General features: G+C 43.4%; 1 protein-coding gene across 7 annotated transcripts in view; it reads right to left on the reverse strand.

Annotated features, from left to right (window-relative positions):
• Nucleotides 1-23,017, reverse strand: part of RNFT2 (ring finger protein, transmembrane 2) — a 50,716-nt gene that overhangs the window by 7,798 nt on the left and 19,901 nt on the right. For all 7 annotated transcript variants that reach the window (XM_019493704.2, XM_006266405.4, XM_019493706.2 and 4 more), the window contains one exon: nucleotides 5,664-5,813. In XM_019493704.2, the coding sequence (XP_019349249.1) occupies nucleotides 5,664-5,813 (150 nt within the window). The remainder of the gene's footprint in view (nucleotides 1-5,663; nucleotides 5,814-23,017) is intronic.

The raw sequence follows: 23,017 nt of genomic DNA on the forward strand, positions 1-23,017 counted from the left end.
GGACAAGGGAACTGATTTCTGAGAAAAGATTACAGAAAAGATTACTAAATATGTACAGCTTGGCTAAGCTGTGGCAAAGGGGTAGTGTTGGGGAATGGCTAACTCGCTACAAATATCTCATGGGAATACATGCTGAATTTAGCATAGCAAAAGTAGAGAGATAAGAGCTATGAAAGGGAAAACTCAGATCCAATATCATTAAATTTCTCTGAAGTTCCTCCATCGGTCAGGGAGACAGAGAAAGCCAAACTGAAAACAACACTAGACAAGATGTGAGAAAAGGACTTGCTGGGGATAGTTCTACATTATCAGGGAGAGGGGCCAAATGACACAACATCCAGCTTGTCTGAATATGGAGAGTTGGAGCGCATGGTAAAGACATGACATGTAACATGAAGGGCTGCGATGGGCAGCTTGCCGTGTCTGCTCACTGAAAAAACTGCAGTCAGACTTGGGGATTTTTTCTTTTGGTTAGTGTTATTAAGTGGGCTCACTGCAGAAAATGTCAGTGAGATCATTGTGCAATAGATGTGGAATCAAATGCAGGGATCAGTAATGCTTCCAGTCAGCACATAAAAGGACTCCAAGGATCCTTCCAGTAATGCTTCTAGTCAGCAACTAGGCTGGAGGCTGCAGACTGCTAAAGATTTTTTAGTTACTGATGCAAAGGTTGGTAGCAGCAGTCTCCCCCACAACCCATTCTTTACTATTTGCTATCCAACTTCTAATATCTTTCTTTCCTTCTGTTACTCCCCTCATCCTTCAGCACACTGTCTGTTTTGCCTTAACCCCTCTCTCATTCTCTCCTGCTCGGTACTTTATTTGGGTCTCAGCTGGAACCTGATTTTTCCCCAATCATGTGTGTTTTCCCCCCCACCCAGTGAAGTCTATGTTGCAGTCTCCCTGTTTCTGGCAATGGATTCCTACAGTTTGGTTCTCAAGTAATCAGTGCTGCTCTCTAGTCAGCTCGATGGGCAGCTAAAAATCATCAGATACAGTCTAAGGAGCAGGAGACTGGGATGGGCCCAAAGGAGGGTCCCTGCTACAGTGGGAAAAATCCCTGTCATCAGACTAATAAACTAAGCTCTATCAATTTTCCCAACCCACTCAGACCCAAACAATGCCTCCTGTGCCTACACATATTAATATCCAGGACATCTGCATCAGAATTAGACCCTGTGTTTACACTTAGGTCAGGCATAGGCACCATAGTGGCCACTGCCAGCTGCAATATACACAAAAGCCCATGTGCAGGACCTGCCCTTTGTGCCTTAGAGAGGTGATTCACTCCCAACTAAGCCCTGGATTTCTGCCAAGAGCACAGAAGGTCTGAACTCCAAATTGGCTTTTGTGGTTTTTCTAATGTGGTTTGTGGCTTTGCTAATGTGGACTCCTAGGGGTATATTTTCAGTGTGTCAGGCAAGGAATTAGACTTGCAACTCCTGTGACTGTAAATGGGACCTGTGCACCTAATGTTCCATGCTCTGCGCTGGAAATGTATACCTGCTTCTCCCTCCCCTCATTCACCCCCGTCAGGACTTTGAATACTCATACAGTCTCCAACAAAAGTGGAGCCAAAATCCCTAATCTGATTGTCCCAGATCCCCAAATCCTGGATGTGCCAAAAGGCACACTGCAGTGATCTACAGCATGTGCTTTCACAACATCTGATGAAGTGAACTTGGGTTCACAAAAGCTTGTGCTCTACATACACCTTACTTAGTTAGTCTATAAAGGTGCATATCTCCCTGCCTTCTGACTGATTTCAAACTAACACAGCTAACTACCTCATGGATGGCAATATGTTCAGGCAAATAAAATGGACTACAATCACTCTGCACAAGAAACCTGCTCTGTTTTCTGCACAACATCTGATGAAGTAAACTTGGGTTCATGAAAGCTTGTTCTTCGTCTCTCTCGCTCACTTTCTCTTGCTTTCTCCTTCTCCTCTCCCATTGAGTTAATCTATAAGGGTGCATATCTACCCTGCCTTCTGATGTGCCTGAATTTACAGCTTCTGGCTTGAATTATACTCCAGTTTACACTGTTTTAATCCCATTGACTTCAGTTGGGTTCCTCCCAAAGTTTCTTTGTCAGAGAATGAGAGGAGAATCAGGTCACATTCTGCAAACTCATTACCTTTTTAACATGGGACCTGGATCAGAGGCCATGACTAAAGGGTTTCTAGTTTAAAACATACTTCCTGGTTAAAAGGTTGTCAGCATTTACTGTAACCAGAAGAGCTGGACATTTCCATACTGTTCTTGATCTTAGCTGTTGGTCATGAGCTATGCTTTCGCAGTACACAGTGCAGACCTGGCTGTCTAATTAATGCAAGATAACAATTTACAAACAATGATAAGACACAAAACTCTAGTGACAGGAGGCAAAGTCTTAAGGTGTCATGCCCTTCCTTCACTCACACTTCTAAGTCATAGAGGAGGCCAATACATTGTTTGTCTCCTTTTAATTGCGGCTACTAAGTTATAAACAGGAGAATGTTTCAGGACAACAAATTGCTTCATCAGCCTAGATTACCATTACACTAATTCAAAAGTGAGGCCCTCACACAGTGAAGAAACAAAAACCTAACCCATCAAGAAGAACCACCTGAATCTGGGCTGCTGTCTACAGGCAAAATAAGCCATATGCAGATCCCAGAAACAGAGAAAATCCTTTCCCCTTTTTCAAGTGCTGGCCTACTTGCACAAACCACAAGAGATACTGGAAGCCCTATGGTCACCACATGCAAAGCACAGCCATGCCATGGTGCAGGAAACATATAAAGGATCACTTGGGTTCCCTCCGGTCAGTGACTGTCAATACCACCAGTGAACAGGGAAACTACCCACCACCCTGAGACATGCAACAGTTCAGACAATCCAGTAGAAGCAGAGCAAAGGAAACAGGAGCATGACGCATGAGATGGGAGACTGCAGTAGGACTGAATCTATGCCTAGTTCAACTTCCAATCTACTGTGACCTGCAGGCAAGTAAGTCTCCATGACTCTGTTTATCCTTGTGACTTTCTTTGTTCATCATGTCTATTTAGGCTTTAATTTCTTCACATCACAAACTCACTTACTATGTTAATAAAAACCCTGACAATAACTGGATCCTGACCTTGGCAATAAACCTCTAGACACTACTATAACAGAACTGAATTATAAGCAAGAGCCTTTCTGGACCTGATAGAGTTAGGTCTTGTCATCAAAGGAAAGCTGTTTTGGCCTAACTAAACACAGTTTCTGTTAAATTCACGCAGCCTCTTTATATGGACAAGCTTGTTTTGGTTTAAGACTATCCATGAATGAAGTCTGCACTGAATTAATTGAAACTAGTGAGGCTGAAAACAAGGCTTTAGACTGAGAATTCAACCTTTTCTGAGCAAACTAATGGAAAAGCACCAAAATTAGTCTTCAATAACACCCGTCCACCACTACAGTGCTGGAACTTGGCTGGAAGTGGTCCAACCTGGTACATGAAATGGAAATAGCATTACTTCACTCAATGGATACTTACTTTAAATGTATGAGGACCAAAGGGAAAGGAGGTCTATTATTAGTGTCCTCTGGTTTATTTAGTACCATTGGTCACAATATAGCATTAGTGTATCTCAAAAAAGGAAGAGGGATTAATGAGAAAAATACTGGGCTAAGTGCAATCTTTACTCCAATGCTATGTAACTTCTTTCTTGTTATGAAACTATTACAAGTTTCTCAGGACCCTAGGTTGTCCTCCATCCTCTTCTAATGCCGGTTATACAAAGCGACTTCAGGAAAATGGTGATGCATTACTGACTCAAAAACAATGTGTTGGAAACCTGTGTCTATGCCTCTCATCTCCACTGCCAAGAGTTCTATAACACAATCTCAGTGTCTGGCCAAGATCAGCTAGTGGATGAATACAATTGACTGGGGCGGAATCCACACAAAGTAAAGATGATAATAAGAGGAAGAAAAGATCTGGTCACTACAACAAAGTCTGTGAACACCAACCATCTATCATCCCACAACCATCAAATGGATTCATGACTTAGATGGTCTAGGCCTGGGACTTTTGACCAACCAGCTGGGACTGGCCTATGGAATCCAGGACCATCTCAGCCAAACCAGGACATATGGTAAGTCTATATATTGGACTCCTTGATTAGGGAAAGGTTATTCTTGTAAATGCAGTCCTGCCAAGAAGAAAGGGAAACCCCAGGAAGCTTCTCAACTGGACAGTATCCATTAGGATTAGGTTGGGTGTGCCAGTTTCAGTCTGCAGGGGTGCTAACCTAGCATCTTTCATAAAACTATATGAATAATAGTTTTTGCTCTACCAGCACTAGTACAAACTCCCTGCAAACAAACAACTGGGAATGAGCATAAGGATAAAAGGAAGAAAGCTGGTAGAGAGATTCAGGCTCTGTCCCGAGACTCAGAAGACCTAGGTTCAGTTCCCTTGATCCATACAGACCTCATGAGAGATACTGGGCAAGTCATTTAGCTTCAGACTTCCCCACTGATTTCAATGGGAAATCAATGACAATTATGTGCCTAAACACTTTGGAGGATGCATACTTTAAATCTCACAGCTTCTGTATCTAGGAAGTGGGGCAACAGCACTTCTGTAGCATGAATTGAACTAATGTAGCTGATGTTAACATAAAGTGTAATAGTAGTAAAATGTAACCATGTTAGTCTTGTCCTGTAAGCAACTTAAAAACTCCATTTTGTGTCCTTCTGCTTGACATAAGTGAATGAACTCTGTATAGCCTTTATGTATGAGTGTGTGTAAAAGGGTAAATGATGAGAGAATGGCATAGAGACAGGAAAAAAAGATTTAACTGTTTATGTAAGCAACAAGGTGCCAAATGTAAGCTACCAGTCAGTAAACTAATTAATGAATGGCTGAAGAATCTCTTTTAGGCCTAGGGCACAAAGAAGATAACAAGGAGAAGAAATGTACCCATCCTGCCAGACTGGCAGCAAGAACACTGCAAGGCTGAGATAAGCTAAAGACAAAAGAAAAGCAACTGCAAAAACAGAAGCCGAGTATGGAAAAACCCCAAAGCACTGAAACAAAGGATGCCAATCCCTATAAAAGAACACTTTGAGAATGCCAAGTTGGGTGAGTCTCTTTCTCTACTGCTGATTCATCGGAGCACAGATGCATCTGTTCATCCCGATCCAGCTGTTATCTTCAAATCATCATCATCTACTCAATAAGCCCGGGTTGGCCACCCTGGGCTGATATTGAGCAACTATTGCTGGTAACTATATCTGGTGTATGTGTAGATGGAATGGTTGTTTTGTGTATGTGTATGCCTGTGTGTAATGATGTTTATGATGGTTTGTGTGTGTTTGTATGAATGGTGTGTCTGAACCTCTATGTCTAACTCACGTAATCAATAAACACAGCACCTTGCCTTATCCCCCCCTTTATAAAGTCTCGCTCGTGATTTGAGCAATTGGCAATTTGCGTAACACTTCTCTATTTCACAGGGATAGTGGGTAGAAAAAACACATTATAGTCTTATGTGCACAGATGTGACAATCCAAGGGTGGGATTTAAAGGGTTTTTTTTGTGGTTTTTTTTAATTTACTTTTTGGAACATAGAAACAAAGATTCAGGAATCAGGATGCCTTGTGTAATTAATTCACCATGCATGGACTCACCTTGCAGAGACTATACAGTATGATCAGGATGCCCCCTAAGAAGTAACTGCCAGATGGATCATCTCCCATGATGTATTTGTACCACAACTGGATGGGAACAAGGGAGCGGAACAGCTGGCTCACTTCTTCAATAACCAAATAAAACTTTCCCTGCAAAAAATGAAATTACACAAGTTATTGTCAGCCAGGACTCAAGAGAAGAGAAAGATGCATACATAAAAGCATCATTCCATTGTTACCTTGTGCTCCTTCTGTTTGTTTTATCCATCTGTTACCTATAGTCTTACATTTGGTTTATAAACTTTTCAAGGAAGGGAGTCTTCCTTTTATATTTGCTGGAGTACCTAGCAAAGAGGGCCCCAGTCTATATGCATTACTGTACTGCAAACAACCACCATGGCTAATACATAAGAAAGGAGTCCAGAACATGTCTGTTTCCCCATCCCCTCTGGGCTGCAAATGCAAAAATGCAAACATATGAACAGCTATGGATCCCCGGCAATTTACTGGAGAACCATAGTCAATCTAGTTCCAAAGCCCCAATCTTGCTTTCTAGTAGTCCCCTCTTTGTAGGGTGGCACTAGTCCTCAAATATGTACTTTGAAACACAAGGCTGGTTCTGAAATACAAACTGTGGTTTCAGAGTTTCTAATTCTCCCTTGAGTCCTATGGAAAAGAAAGGGTTAGTCCAATAAATATATCTGCTCAATACATACTCATTTACTTACAGACCTGTATCCCATGCCCTTTTAAAACTTTCACTGGTACAATCTTTCTATACTGGTGATTGCTCTAGGTTTGAAACCATTTGTTCTTGTGAGGGACACCATCAAGGTTCCATCATTTACCTCTTGGTTTATAGTGATTTTGGGAGGTTACAGTGGAAACATATTTTCTTACACACTGGGTGCATCTACATGGGACGCTTATTGCGCATTAACCTAATAACACTGTGCAGCAGCATGCAGGGCAAGAACCCTGCTAATATGCTACTGTGAAGTGTTATTAGGCTAATGCACAGTAAGCGCCACAAAATAACCATGCACCATTTAGTTAGTACTTCATTAGGCAAATACTAAACTAAACACGCAGTAACTAAGGCGCATTAATGAATGTGCAGACATACCCATTGTCTATTACTCCAAAGCAGCCAGAGCCAGTACTGAGAAGCTGGCCTTAGGTACAGGATCTAATTTTCAAATTTGACAGAAATCTCTTTATGGTTTTTTTGCTTGTCTAAAAGAAAAAACTGATGTCAGGGTAATGGGGTTCGATGGAGGTCAGAAACATAAACCAACAGTACAGTTACAGTCGTGTTGCTTGGCATAAAAGATTTATATTTTCAGATGTCAAGATTTTTTAATTGATAAGGGCAGGAAGGGGAGGGAAAAATTCCCCTAGAATTCTGCTGTGTGTTACCACTGAAACTCTGTCACTGATGATGTCATTGCAGGTCACGGTCATTAAATAGCCATCGATGAGGCGTGGAGGAGGAAATGAGTCCTCTCCAGTCCGGGAGGAAAGCAGCAGCCAGCGCACCCTCCCTCTGGGTCTCAGAGATGAGATCACTCAGCAGGCTGTCCTGCTGCACTGAACAAATCGAATCCTTCAGAGAGCTCTGGCATTCTCATGATCTCATACCCCCCTTGAGACAGTGAGTGAGGTCACACCAGCAGTTGCTAAAGGACTTGGGTTTTTTTTCCCCTCCCCCAGCCCCTCCTCCCTTTAATCCCATGAGGCATCACATAGCAAAAATGTAACAGCAACAATCTGGAAGCCTAAATGCAAGCAATTTATTAAATTAGCATGAAGAGTTCTCTAACCAGACTCATGCTTCAATACAATCATCGTTTATTTCATAAGCCCCTGTGACAGAGGGTCGCAGTTTGCTAATGACTACTCTTGTCACTTCCTTCCTTTCACACAGGCAGCTTTCCACCCTCCCTCTTACCAAACCCTGATGAAAGCAAACAGCAAGCCAAATGCACTGCAAACACTTAAAGCAAGCACCTTAACCACTCACCTCTTTATTCCTTTCTCCCATCAGGCTCTTTCATCCAAACCTGCATCCCTAACAGATTGTGCTGGTACAAATCTATGCTCATTAGCATGAGAAGGGACATCTGAAACCTTTGGATGATCAAGAGTTTGTAATCAGTTCTATAAAGCTGGGTGCTGGCCAGGTCTAAAGTTAAGCTCCTTCAGCATTTTTGAGCTTCACAGAAGTAAAGAACAAGACAAGGTGCTGGGAAGGTGGATACAGGGCACAAAAGCAGCCAAGTGAGCTCTAAAAAGGGTATGAAGGCACAGAAAGAGGTAGAGTTGTGTAGAGGCACCTGCATTTAGTGAGAGGATTCTGGCTCTGTAAACCAGAGCACTTCCATTCCTACAAAGGTTAGAAACACTAATGCAATACCAGAGTTAATACCCCTGGGCTAGTACATGCAATAGGTTTTACTGGTAACTGTAGGACTTGAAGGCTTCTTGGCAGTTAGAAACACATGAACAGCCCCAAAACCACGGAACTGAGAGGCTGAAATCAACACACACCATCCTAACTGAACTGCAGTACTAGTTTGGCCATTCAAGAGAGGCAGAAAACAGGGTAGATTTGCCCCTTATAGACTAACTAAATAAACAGGGCATAGGTTTTCATAGGCAGTGTCTTGCTTCATCAGATGCTATGAAGGGACTGTAGGAAGCAGAGCTTCTAAACAGAAAACAGTTATTAGAAAAGAAAGGGTCAGTAAGCAGGAGGAAAACAGAGGGGGCCCAGCTGGGAGAAGCAAGGTAGGTAGGAGAGAGAAAAAGAAAGCAGTTAATCCACTGAGGGACAGAGAGGTTATAAAAGCTAATGCAGGTAATGGGATCAAAATCCGCAGTCTGTGGATGATTTCTTTTCCGCAATTTCTTGTTCAAGTTCATTTGTAAACTTTTGTTGTTTAAGAACAGCTACTCTGAGGTCAGTGATGGAATATCCAGGGAGATTAAAGTGCTCTGCTGTGTCTTTTTCTGGACTTGATGTTGGATAGGTGTTCATTTATTCTTACTTGTAGCTCTGTCCAGTGTAGATGAGAGACAGGCACTGTAAGCAGAGGTGATGGCATAAATGACATTGGTAGAAGAGCAGGTGAATAAACCTCTGATGTTAAAAGCCATGCTATTTGGTCCAGTGATGATGTGGTCTGTTGCTGAGGGGGCACAACTGGCATCTGGGTCTGGAGCCTTGGTGAGAATAAGAGATTAGTAGTCTGTTGCTGAAGAGATGCCACTGGAAGTTGGAGGGCTGTCTGTAAGCCAGGACACGTTTGTTCCCTTAGCTACCCTTAGACAGTTGTCATTTTCTAGGGGTGCTTGAAGGTGATTAATGATGTGTCTGAGGTGTTCAAGCTGGGCGCTGTAGGTGACAGCCAAAGGGATTCTCTTTGTCACTGTCTTGGGGTTGGTACTGTAACAGGTCAGAGCATGGTCTGAGTTTGGCTCTCTTGATTTGAACGGCTAGAGTTTTAGAATTCTATTGTAAGCGTAGGAATCCTTGCCCCAGATCAAGGTGTACATCCCGGTCCCTGGGACCAGAGCAGATGTAGTTGCAACATACAGCTTGGCTGTAGACAATGGATGGCACGGGAAATTGTGAACTTGAACAGGAAACTGGGGCACAAGGAATCATCCACAGATGGAATATATTAAGTATGGTCTAAACCAAGACTATGGATTCTTATCCCACTACCTGGATGAGCTTTTATAACCTCTCTATCCTCAGTGGGTTAACTGCTTTGTTTTTCTCTCTCCTACCTACCTTACTCAAAGAAGACCAAAGTGATGTTTTAACCTGGCATGGCGCAACCCCCCAGGAACCACACATCTCAGTTAAAGGCCAACAACTGTCGATGGTCGACAGGTTTGTCTATCTAGGCAGCACACTCTTCCGTGCTGTCCACATCAATGACAGACTCTGTAAGTCGGTCTGAGACTGCAAAGGCGTTGGAACGTTAATGAAACTGAAGGTATACAAAGCCATAATTCTCCCAACCCTCCTCTATGCCTGCAAAACCTGGACTGTCTACTAGCGTCATGTCAAGAAACTAAACCACTTCCACCTGTGCTGCCTGCAAAAGATACTAAAGATCAAGTGGCAGGACACGATTCTGGACACTGAGGTGTTTGGAAGATCAGCTCTCCCCAGCATTCACACTCTACTGAAACTGGCGCAGCTAAGATGGGCTGGCCACCTTTCAAGAATGCCCGACACACCTGCTGAAGAAAATCTTCTACGGCAAACTGTCAAATGGAGTATGCTCTCACAGTGCACCAAAGAAGTGGTATTAGAAAAGAAAGGTGTCCCTAAAGAGTTTCAGCATCAGCCCAGGGTTGTGGGAGCAAATTGCTTGTGACCATCCATCCTGGAGGTCATCAATCCAGAACAGAACATTGGCCTTTGAACAGCAATGCACAGCAGAAGCAATAAAGAAATGCACGGCCAGGAAAACAAAAACCTCTTGTACCCAGTCCTCATCACTTTCCTGCCCCTGTTGCAGCAGATTGTTCAAGGCAAAGATTGGGCTTATAAATCACCTACACACCCACACAACCTAGCCTCTACCCCCTCCTTTTTCTCTTTTTTTCTCCTTTTCTCCCTCCCTGTTTCTTTCCCATTTCTTCCCTCCACCCCCGCTGGATGCGGTTGTCTTCACCCCCAAAGGACAACAACACATCTACTTTGCCTGTCCCAGCAGTGCCCCTCCTTTTTGCTCCTGCTTCCTTATCCTTTGTATTCTAATCTAATCATGGCTTTCTATTTAAAAGCTCTGCTTTCTACAGTTCCTTCATAATATTTGATGAAGTAAGCCATGGCTTACAAAAGCTTATGCATCTATGATTTAGTTAGTCTATAAGGTGGAAACCTACTCTGCCTTCTGCTTGACTTCAGACAAACACAGTTAACTACCTCTCCATTCAAGAGAAGGCAGCCATCAAATACAATCATGAAGTTGTAGGAGGTGATCACAACCATGCAGAATGCAACTACAAAGAGAGCTAAATATGAACTAATAAAATAGAAGGAAACAGTCACGCTATTTAACATCACCACAACAAAGCTAAAAGTGTTCTATTGTAGAGGCTGGCAATACAGAGCCTGCACCCATTACATATCACAACCCTCAGGCCTCTAGGAGAGCAATCTACAAGGCTGTCCCTTTAAAACTCAGAAGTGTCTCAAAAAGATAAAGCACACTTGCAAAGGAATAAGCCTTAAAGCAGGGAGAATTTTCTCTTTGCAAGCATATATTCTCCTATGACCTTAGTGGCAAATTTCTAATGTCTATAACTTATAATCAACACTGTCTGTTATTAAAGTTGTTTGATGCTTTCCATCATACAGCTCTACTTTCAGTTACTTAAAAAAACTTGGGAAAATTTTAACTACTCGGGTTGAAAGTTTTCATACCAGGTGTCTGCTATCAGTGGATTTTTTTAAGCTTCAGGTAAAATGATTCACCTGCTTCTGATAACAATATTAAGGGAAATATATATATTTCTGCTGTACACACATGATCCTCACACAACAAGCAAGCATGCTTCAGCCCAGCACTGCAGGAGCTAAGGACTTCACCTGATGCTGCAGCTCTCAGCAGTGGGACAAGATGTCTGCCTCTCCCATGCTCTCAAAATCTCTGCCGCTGTTTTCCAGGTAGGTGGAGGCAAATGTCTGTCTAGAGTGTAGGAGCCTGGGTGGAGTGAAGAGAAACCTGGACTGGGAACTAGAAGACTGGATGAAGATAAGCTATGGAGATTGGGACTGGTTGGACAAGGATCCTCCAACCTCTCCAGGAAAAGGACGACCATCTCAAAGTAGCCACAGGAGACAACCTGGTCCTGGCTTACAGGTAGCCCCTCAACCTCAAGAGGCATCTTCTAGCAACAAGCTACCTAACTTTCAGTCTCAAGGCATCAGGCCTTGCAACAGACCCAAATGCCTTCTGTGCCCACCTCATCACTGGATCAAGTAACATGGATTATAACATCCAAGTTTCACTGCCTTTGAACTCCACCAGTGTCACATGCAGTATTACCTGCTTACAGTGCCCCCTGTTGTCTACATTGGACAGATTGGGCAATCCCTGTGTGACAGAATGAGTGAACACTACTCTGGCATTAGCTGCAGAAAGACACACAAGCCTGGGGCAGAACGTTTTAACCTGCCTCCCCATGCCCCACATTCCATTGCTGACCCGAAGGTGGCTGTTCTCAGACAGCAAATTTTTAAAAATCAATTTGCACAGGAAATTACAGAACAAACAATTATCCACAGACTGGATTATGTGAAGTATGGTTCAAACAGGGACTATGGAGTATAAATACTTTTGCTCCCACAAAAAAATATTATTGCTGATAACTATCAGTTAGCTCATGAGTGCAAATGGCAGAGGGCTACAAATGGGATCAAACCCTACTGAGAAACTCTTTGAATGCTGATCCCTGGCAAAGCTTCTGGTATTTCATATTGCTTTAAAAAAAATCTCTAGAAGTTATTCACCAAAATCAACATTACAAGACCTTAATGTTAAGTCAGAAGTTACAAAATACTGGAATTAAGGTGGTCTGTGCAATCTTAATTTGCCCTGCCTTGTGTGTATGCATTCTGGTACAGTCTTTAATGACACAATCGCATACTATTTTTTCCCCAAAACCACTGGCTTCACACGGTGCACAGAATGGAAGGAGTTCATTAAACAAGCAACTATTCAAGATGTAGATTTATGCTTACTGTTCAATACGTGAATTATATTTACTGCAGACCATTCAAAACCTGGTCTGAATGAAGAATGATTAATTTCCTCATGGGTTTTTATATGGCAGTGTCATTACAGTATGAGATCCTCACAAAATTTATATTCGCATCTCCCTTGTGGAGTGAAGGGCTGCTGTTATCCTATTTTATATATGGGCAACTGAGGCACAGAAAGATCTAGCACAAAACTGCCCAATGCACATATGCAAGGGGTCTGAACTGGTCCCGGCTTACAGGCAGCCCCTCAGCCTCAAGAGGTAAGCAACCAGAATTTAAGCAGGCAACCAGGATTTTGGCATTCCCTAACTTCTGAGAGCTCAGTGTAGCAACCTTATGGTCTTTTTCATGTGTGCAAGGAGCAAAGAGAGAGAGACAAAGACAGAATGGGTTTGGCAGAACAGAATTAAATTGGAATGCAAGAAAAGTGATGGAAATAGCAATGAGACAACTGTAAGTTATGATTAGCACCCAAGAGAAGTTCCAAGTCTCACTTTCTCAGTTGCCAGCAGTATTAAGATGTATCATGAAAGATGAGGATGCTGAAGAAACCTGCTAGCATTCAGATCACAAGACAGCAGGGAGCCAAGCTCTAAGGAGAAGATTTCTGGCCATTTTGCCAGAGCAGGGAAAGATGTGGATTGGGCAGATAGAACAGTAAGTATGGCTAATATGTAAAAGTTGGTGAAAGCTTTGTGCAGACTAACAATAAATGATTACGAGAGATTGAATTATTAATTTCAGTCAACATGAGCCCCTTGCTGGCCCTCTGCCTAGACAACGGGAGTTAAATGAGCTCAGCACTTTTTAAAGTTAGACCCCAGATATCTCACGTTGGGAAGCCTAATACATAAGGTATCCAAGATCAATGCCCACATGGCATCAGTGATTCTCCAAAGGTGGCATAGTGAGTTTGACCACACAAGCAGGAAACAGAGATTTCCCTGACTCCCAGTTCTGTGTTTGGACAACTCTGTCCTCCAAGAAAGGAAAAAATATGAGGGAAGAATGGTAGACAAGATTCTTTGAGTAAATCCGGTATCTTTTATTAGACCAACTCAAATAGTTGGAAAAATTCTTCTTAGCAAGCTTTCAGGCACAAACACCCTTCGTCAGGCGGAGGATCTGCAGACGCTTCCTCAGCCTGACGAAGGGTGTTTGTGCCTGAAAGCTTGCTAAGAAGAATTTTTCCAACTATTTGAGTTGGTCTAATAAATGATATTGGATTTACCCAAAGAACCTTGTCTGCCTATGTCCTTAGACCAATACGGCTACAGCCTACACCCCTGAAACAGGGAAGGATGGTGTAACCCCAAACTCTGGTTCAACACTGGTCAGGCCACAGTTGGAGCACTGTGTCTAGTTCTGGGCACTGCACTCCAGGAGGGATGTGCACAGCATTGAGAGGGTCCAGAGGAGGGCCACTGGCATGGTCAGGGGCAGCAGGGTAGGCCCTATAAGGACAGGCTAAGGGACCTGAACCTGTTCAGCCTCCACAAGAGAAGGCTGAGAGGGGATCTGGTGGCCATCTAGAAACTTACCGGGGGGGACCAGCGGGGAATGGGAGAGTCCGTGTTCCCCCAAGCACTACCAGGAGTAACTAGGACTAATGGCCACAACTTGATTGAGAGTAGGTTCAGGCTAGACATCAGGAGGCACTACTTCACAATCAGGGCAGCTAGGATCTGGAACCAACTTCCAAGAGAAGTGGTGCTCACTCCTACCCTGAGGGTCTTCAAAAAGAGGCTAGATAATCACCTTGCCGGGGTCGTTTGACCCCAGCATTCTTTCCTGCCCATGGCAGGGGGTCGGACTTGATGATCTGCTCAGGTCCCTTCCGACCCTACAAACTATGAAACTATGAAACTGGAGTTGCCAGTCAAATGTGGTGTCTGATCCAGAAGTCACAGCAACTGCATAATGACCTGTGAACATGAAACTAGAGCTCCATGTAGCCAGATTACAGCTGTCTGACACACATCTGTTTCACAGAAAAGCTACTGCTGTTACTTGAGCTCTGATGGGGCATGCTGTAATAGTGGTAGGCAGGCATACTTTTGCTGTCTCATAGCATTTCCTTACATCACCTCGATGGAGGTTGTTTTGCATTTCATTTTTGGTACTACAGCTACAGAAAAGCCTGGGTATAACTTAAATCATTATGTCCTCTGTATGTGAAATGTCAGAACATGTCCAAGATGTAGAGAGATGGCTCTATCCCAGATGAAAACAATTCCAGGAATAAGGTGGGAACCTGAATCTGCTGGTTCAGGTGGAACTCTATGACCACCTTCAGCAGGAATTCTTTAAAGGGCACCTTAGTTGATCAGGAAGCCGCATATGAAGGATTTATCATCAGAGCCTGGATCATTCCTAACTTCCTCCTTAAGGTGATGGCTATCAGAAATGCCATCTTCATTGGGTAATGCACATAAGGAATTGCATTACTCTTGGTTAAAATAAGAAATCATAAAAGCTAAATGACTACACTGAGGTCCCATGACTGCAGGTGGGAACACTTTAATGAACATTTTTGAAAGGTGAGATGAAATATTTGATCATTTGCCAATGGTGGATGATGTACCAGGATTGTTGCCAGGTTTGCTCTAAACCAATCTTAAAGTCAAGCCAATCTTCTTCAGCGTTACTGCACACTCAATCTCTCAATGGTGGTCCCAATGTCTCTAATGGTCTCAGGAATTTTCTCCTGCCTTAGGAAAAGAATCGTGTCCATTTAACCAAGTCTGTCTGTCTTTCTGTTCAGATATTTTCCTACTGTTCATCATCATGGATCAGTGAAAAGCAGGATTATTTTGTGCTCAAAAACTATACAGCATTCAGGCTCTGAGGCAGAGAGGCTATGGATCTGAGTGGTGGGTCATCTCTCTGTTTTGTGACAACAGATCTGTTAGCAGAAGTAGAGTTTTGGGTTGGGCACATGAGGAATGTAGAACATCCACACACCAAAGCTATCTTGACCACACTGGGGTTTTCAAGATTGGCTCAGCTGAGCCTTGTCTGGTCTTGAGGAGCAATATGAGAATCAGAAGAATCAGAGTACAGGCATACAAGCAACCCTCTGGATGGTAAAACTAGATAGGTATAGGAGCAATCTGCTCCTTCAGGTGGTATTTTTCTTTACCATCTTGCATAAAGTGAGGGAACACCTCATTTATAAGTATGTAATTTTCTTCCTGGAGAACATTACTATGTCATGGATCAATTATTTGACTTCTTTCATGGGGATCAGTGGAGCCACTGTCCCTTTGCAAGTGGTCTTGTAACCCCCTGAAGTTAACCACTTGTAGGATACCTGGGGAACAACTGCTTCATCAAGAGAGGAACAAGGAAATCAAGTTAAGTTTTCCTCCAACATCTAGAGGCTAAAGTATGACCTCAGACATATCTCATGTTCCAGGAACAGATTGGACAGGCAAGCCTTATAGGGTGGTAAAGCCCCACAGCCAAAGATGTGCTTGGGTGATGGGACCTGTCAGGATGGTTGATCCCACAAAGGTCTCTTCAGCCTGTCCCAACATAGCCATAAATTCAGTGATAAGGCAGGCCAATTTATAGACAACTGCAGTCTGTGATGGGCAACAGGTATTCCTATATCAATCTGGATTTGATCTTCTAGACTCCTTGAGGTAACTTGAGGACAATGGGAGGACACTCTGGAAGAGTATCTGTGCAACTGCAATGAAACCTGGCTATTGTTAATTGAAAAAGTGAAAAAAGCCACTATTGAAAAAGTGGACAAGAAGGAGCATACAAGGTCCAAAAGTGGTGTAAACTTCTTCTAGTGTTAAGAGAAGGATAATTAACAAATATGGTACTGTGGGAACCAGGGGCTCCAGCACTACCTCTGATTCTGATAGTAAAGAATGAATAGGTGTCCTGGTAGTGTGGGCTGGTATGCAGTAGTTGAGTAAGGCACAATGATTATCTTCTCTTGGGTCCAGGCTAATTTGAAGGCTGCTGCCCTAGATAGTGCTAAGGAAACTTTCACAGAGACTGGTGCCATAGGAGGTGGCAATAAAGCCAAGCCCTTGGATGATAAAGTGGCTTTCAGCAGTGCCATACACGTCAGCTCCGAAGTATGATGTTTTTGTACTGGGTATTCGATTACAGAGAACATGAGTTTGATCAGGAACTGCTTAGAGCTACATAGGATTGGGATCTCCTAGTGCAGGGGTGTTCAACTTCCAGCTCACAGGCCAGGTTTGGTCCCTGATGTCCTGTCATCCAAGCTGTGGGGCCAGCATACAGGACTGGCAGAAGAGGTGCAGGGGCCTGATCTGACCCACAGACCAGACCCACACCCTTCATCAGGCCCACAGGGCATGAAGGTTGAGCACCCCTGTCCTAGAGGATGTGTTCCTAGAACTCCCACCATCCTTCCTCTTAACTGGTGAAGATTTCTAGTCAATTTTGGCTTGTGCAGATGCAGGTGGGATGAGGAACACACTCCCACTCTAATTCCCGTCTATAATGTTATGGGAATAATGCTGGGCCCAGTGATTTTCTTGGGAGATAAATCTGTAGCTTCATCTCCTTAGCACTGAAGATACAAGAGGTGAAGGACTTATCATAGAATCACAGAAAATTAGGGTTGAAAGGGACCTCAGGAGATCATCTAGTCCAACCCCCTGCTCAAAGCAGGACCATCCTCAACTAGATCATCCCAGCCAAAGCTTTGTCAAGCCAGGACTTATAAACCTCCAAGGATGGAGATTCTACCACCTCCCTAAGTAACTTGTTCCAGTGCTTCACCTATTGAAAGAGTTTTTCCTAATATCCAACCTAATCCTCCCTTGCTGTAAGCTGAGACCATTGCTCCTTGTTCTGTCATCTGCCACCATTGAGAACAGTCCAGCTCCATCTGCTTTGGAACCACCTTTCAGGTAGTTAAAGTTTGCTATCAAATTCCCCTTCAGTCATCTCTTCTGAATAAGCCCAGTTCCCTCAGCCTCTCTTCATAAGTCTTGTGTCCCAGCCCCCCCACCATTTTTGTTGCCCTCCACTAGACTCTTTCCAACTTGTCCATATCCTTTCTATAGTGGGAGGCCCAAAACTGGACACAGTACTCCAGATGTGGCCTCACCAGTGCAGAATAAGAGGGAACAATTACTTCCCTTGATCTGCTGGCAGTGTTCCTACTTCTTGGCAACACGGGCACGCTGCTGACTCATATCCTCATTGTCCACTGTAACCCCCAGGTCCTATTCTGCAGAACTGCTGCTTAGCTAGTCAGTCTCCAGGCTGTAGCAGTGCATAGGATTCATCTGTCCTAAGTGCAGGACTCTGTACCTGTCCTTGTTGAACCTCATGAGATTTCTTGTGGCCCAATCCTCCAAATGGTCTAGGTCACTCTGAATTCTAACCCTACCCTCCAATGTATCTACTACACCCCCCAGCTCGGTGTAAACCATGAACTTGCTGGAGGTGCAATCCATTCCAGATCATTAATGAATCTAGGGACTAAGGTGAGGCTGACTGGTCTGTAGTTCTCTGGATCTTCCTTCTTCCCTTTCTTAAAGATGGGCACTATTTTGCCCTTTTCCAATCATCTGGAACCTCCCCCAATCACCACAAATTTTCAAAGATAATGGACAGCAGCTTTGCAATCATATCAGCCAACTGGCCCCATGGACTTGTATGTGTCCAGCTATTCTAGACAGGCCCTAACCTGTTCTTTCACCACTGTGGGCTGCTCACCTCCTCCCCAAACTGTGCTGCCAGATGCAGTAGTCTGGGAGCTGACTTTGCCTGTGAAGACCAAGGTAAAAACAACGGCATTGAATACTTCAACCTTTTCCTCATCATCTGTCACTAGGTTGCCTCTCCCATTTGGTAAGGGATTCACATTTTCCCTGACCTTCCTCTTGTTGCTAACATACTTGTAGAAACCCTTATTGTTATATTTCATGTTCCTTGCTAGCTGCAACTTCCAACTGCATTTTGGCCTTCCTGACTTCATCCCTGCATGCCTGAGCAATATTTTTCTACTCCTCCCAAGTTGTTTGTCCAAACTTCTACTTCTTGTAAGCTTCCTTTTTGTGTTTAAGCTCACTGAAGACTTCTTTGCTAAACCAAGCTGGACTTGCAGATGAAGCATTTCCTAAGATTTAGGATTCTCTGAAACAGCAGAGACATTCTGAGTAATCATTATTATCCAGTGTAGCCCCTTGAAAAGAGAGGCAATATTTGAATCCAGTAGACATGGAGGAGGCTAACCTGGATCAGAGGATTTTACAAGAAAATCTAAGAGGTCGTCAATGGGCAACCAAGCTGAGGCTTACTAAAAACTAGATTAATACTGATTTACTAAGGAAAAACAAACACCTCTGACAGACAGGACAAGGGGTTTTCTGGTAATCCAAACACCAATAGCAAGTGGTTCTATCTCGAGTCAGTGATTGAGAGGAACTGAGGTGTCACTGGTGCACTCTGTCCTCACTGTAATGTGTGAGTACCCTCGAGGCACATGGTCACCAGACAAACTACTAGCCAAAAGTCTTCAAGATCAAGTGCCTTGGACTCTCGGGCCATCCCAAATGGTGTTTTGACCAGTTCTAAAGTCTTAGAGAGATCACGAAACAAAGCTGTGGATATTCTACGAGGAAAAGGAGAAGTGAGTAAGTGGAGAAAAGGGAGACTGAACAAAGCAGGGAAAGGATGGCAGCTCCAGGCATGTGCCTTTGAAGTCAATGGGAGCAGGGTCAGACCTTTTATGACAGAACATACAACAAACTAGTGCTAGAAACATATTTTTTGACCTAGAAAGAGCCCAGAATGAGCATCAGGGTCCCAGTAGGGAACAGGACAAGTTTAAATAGCAGCTGGGCTCCTAATTTCCTTGTGAGGGGGGAACTTGGCTCCCACCCCACATTCTGAATGCTCTCCATTAAAAAAAAAATCAGTAAATAATACCATTTGGTTCAATATAAAATGAATTAGAGTAAATTAAACTGCAGGAGCCATGTGGCCTGCAAAAGCCTCCATTGTTGTACACATATAAATGGCAGCTTTTCATTTTCTCTGCTAAGGAATGACAGCTTGGGGGGTGTGGAATTAAAAGTAGGCAGATAAATAAAAAAGATACACTTGCTGAAGAGATTGCAGTTTAGGAAATCCCGGGTGTCTTTGCGCTTCCTCCCCTCTGCCCCATCCCTCTTCATGTGGCTGTCAGCAATCTCTGCTGATATCCCTGGGGAATGGAATTGAGGGGGAACAAAGAAACGAAAGATATGAGAACTCATGGGGTAATGAATAGAGCACCAGGCTGCTACCAGAGAAAACTTCCATCCCTGCGTCCTGAGCACTCATGTGTTTTAAAGAACTGAGGGAGAGATTGTTCTTCTTGTTTTCTTGCTACAGCAGTGCCACAAAAGGGTTTCAACAGTCCTGCATCATGCTGCCCATCTTCTTCAGAAGAATTGGGGGAACTGGAAGCTCCATTTCAAGAGTTGGAAAAACAAACAAATACACACACCTACTGGGTCAATACTTGAGTAAAACTGTGCCTACGTTTATGATTTCTGCTTGAGAACTTGATCCAAATCTCACAACATTTTATGTTACTTAGTGTGGACCGTTGCAATTTTAGCTCCAATACTTTGAAGAGTTATGAATGTGCTTAACTTTATGCCTTGCAAATAGTCCCTATGGTAGATGCTTAGCATCTCTGAAAGTCAAAGACAAGATGCCAGTTTCCTTCCTTTTCCTCAGCCAAGGATTTTTTTGGTGCCCAAAAAGAAGAGGGCATTGGAGGCATTGGAAAATGCCAGCTTATATTCAGAACAGTTTGGAAAAGGTTGAGGAGTACCAGAAAGGGTCAGAGTAGCTTTGGAAAAGCCTCTGAGCTCAGTGAGAATAATTATGATGGTGACTAATCCAAAGTCAAACTCAGAAAGATACAAGCTGTGTATTATTCCCAAATTAGGAAACCTCACTACAGGCAGCAGCGGAGGAATATAAGGAAGGCAGACCAGACAACTCACGAAGAATATGCATATATTCCCCCCTGCCCTGCTTCACAGTGGTTGTTGAACTATATAATCTTTTTCTTTTCTTTTTTTTTTGTTATGCCTTTCATTAATATTTGAAACACAAAGTATATGGTAATATTAGGCAGAGAAGCATTACATGTTGTAGTCATGTAAACAGCACTGGCACAATTAATTCCTATTCCACCTGGTTACATGCACAAGGCAGAATATAGTTTTTCAAAACACCAAAGGACTTCGAAGTATCTGTAGGATGAGATCCATTTGTATCACACATCTGCAAAGCAACAGGATTTGGATGGCACCGTGCATCATTAGAAGTCAAAGTCTAGCACATTTTACTATGTTCATAAGCTACCTGCCAGTCACCCTTTGCTATCACCAGTGCTTTGAGCACCAAAAGATCCATTATCTCTAATGCCTAAGGCATGAGGCTTTTCACTATTAGTCCTAGACTAAGTGACTGGAAGCCTCTGCTTTGAACAGAAACAAATACCCTCCAATAGCAGTTCCCTATAGCATACCTCAGAGCAGCTAAAAAGAGCATCCAGCTCTCCGTGGATAATATAGTTTACAATTCTCCAGTAATTTGCGTCTTGAAACATTCAAAGCATCTTGTTACACTCTCCACCCATTAATAAGCATTGCACCCCCCACCACTATGCTGTAGCCATGGAAGGAATGGTAAACACAACTTATTTCAATAACCAACACCAGGCAAGGATTTTGGGAAGGAAGCAAGCAGGTCTCTTGCTCAGTCTCTTGAAGGCTCAGATCAAGTGTAGTACCCCCTCTGCACCAGATGGACCTTCACTTCGAGAGGATTCTTCAACTACGGACAACCCTGCTCCACCCAAAGAGGACCCCCGCGATGAGACTCTATATGGACTGAGACACTTTTTCTTCGAACCACTTCTTCCACCATTGCGGACCATTGTAACGGGTTTGTGTGTATCTATCTCCTTTTTCTCTCAGTGTGGCGAACCCCCTCCCCACCTTCCCCCTTCTCCCCCAGGCTTAGTTGGCTAACATTGTATCTCCTGTAACCTAGTTGCGTTCCCCTCCTCACCCCCATCCTTCTATTGCTAGTCCCTCTCTCGGGTGCTATGTATTTCCCTACCGGCTCTGTCAGCTTTTTTGGATTCACAATCCTAAACATTTACTAATAAAAGTCAATCTGGCTGATAAATACAAGAAGAGCAAGCATCTGAAACACAAACTTTGGTCTATTTAAGGTTATCAAAAAACAACTAGCACTTTAAGTACATTGTCTTGACAAATTCTGATCAGGGTATTTACAATCTCATTTGAAAAAATATGGAGACCTCCAGCATCACAATGGGAGACCTCCAGCAGGCAATGGGAGAGAGAGTCCCTGTTCCCCTGAGCACTACCGGGAGTTACAAGGAACAATGGCCATAAGTTGACTGCAAGTAGATTCAGGCTAGACATCAGGAGGCACTACTTCACTCTCAGGGCAGCTAGGAGCTGGAACCAACTTCCAAGGGAAGTGGTGCTCGCTCCTACCCAGGGGCTCTTCAAAAGGAGGCTAGACAACCAGCTACCCGGGGTCATTTGACCCCAGCATCCTTTCCTGCTCATGGCAAGGGGTCAGACTTGATGATCTGCTTAGGTCCCTTCCGACCCTACCAACTATGAAACTATGAAATCACACTGCCTCAATAAAGCTAAGCTGTGACTTCAGTGTAGTGAAGAGCTGTATCTACGCAATCACCAGTAGCACTTCCTAGAACATCCTAGGCTTTTCTTGGAAGCTGCTCGTCTAAGTATGATCCTGCCTAATTTTGTTAAATTTGAACAGATCACAGGCCAAGCTGGCTTGATAGGCAGGGAGCTCAGTGGGGTAACAACATAAAACCAGAACAAAGTGGCAGGCAGCAGCAGCCTCAGATGTCTAAGGACAGAATGGCCATCACCCACCATCTAAGACAAAAAGGGACTTAAAAAATATATCAGAGAAATATCACTATCAAGAAAAAGGTATTAAAAACGAAGCATCTGTGCTCTGAGCCATTATAGGCTCTTGACAGATGTGATCTTACCAGCCTCCCACTGTAGCTGCAAATAAAGACTCAGTCTCTTTCATCTCCCCCGACAAGGATTAATGAGTACTTGGGATAGCTCTCAGACGAGCAAGCAAAGGCTGTGAACCTTTTCCAGCGCTGCAATTTATCTTGGGAAGACTATTCACATCACTTTTTTTTTGCAAGCTGGATTATGCTCTGACCCACCACATTAATCTCCCAAAATAAAATAATAATAATAATAGAAGAAAAAAAAAAGAACCTGGACAATTGCCAGGGATAAATTAATAACCATCTCGAATAGCCCTGCTGCGCAGGGACAAACTGCTCAACTCCCCTGCCACCCATGTCATTTGTAAGCAAAACTATTTCTCGTTTAGATGTTCCCTTTAAGTGCTCTGCCCAAGACTTTCAGTGATATTAATGTTAACATCTTGCAATGCTATAGCACTTTTATTCCTAAAGGCTGACAAACAACTTCTTCATGAAACTTAACTGATATGGAAACTA

This window comes from Alligator mississippiensis, chromosome 10, assembly GCF_030867095.1.
Source record: "Alligator mississippiensis isolate rAllMis1 chromosome 10, rAllMis1, whole genome shotgun sequence".
In the NCBI taxonomy this organism is placed as follows: Eukaryota; Metazoa; Chordata; order Crocodylia; family Alligatoridae; genus Alligator; species Alligator mississippiensis.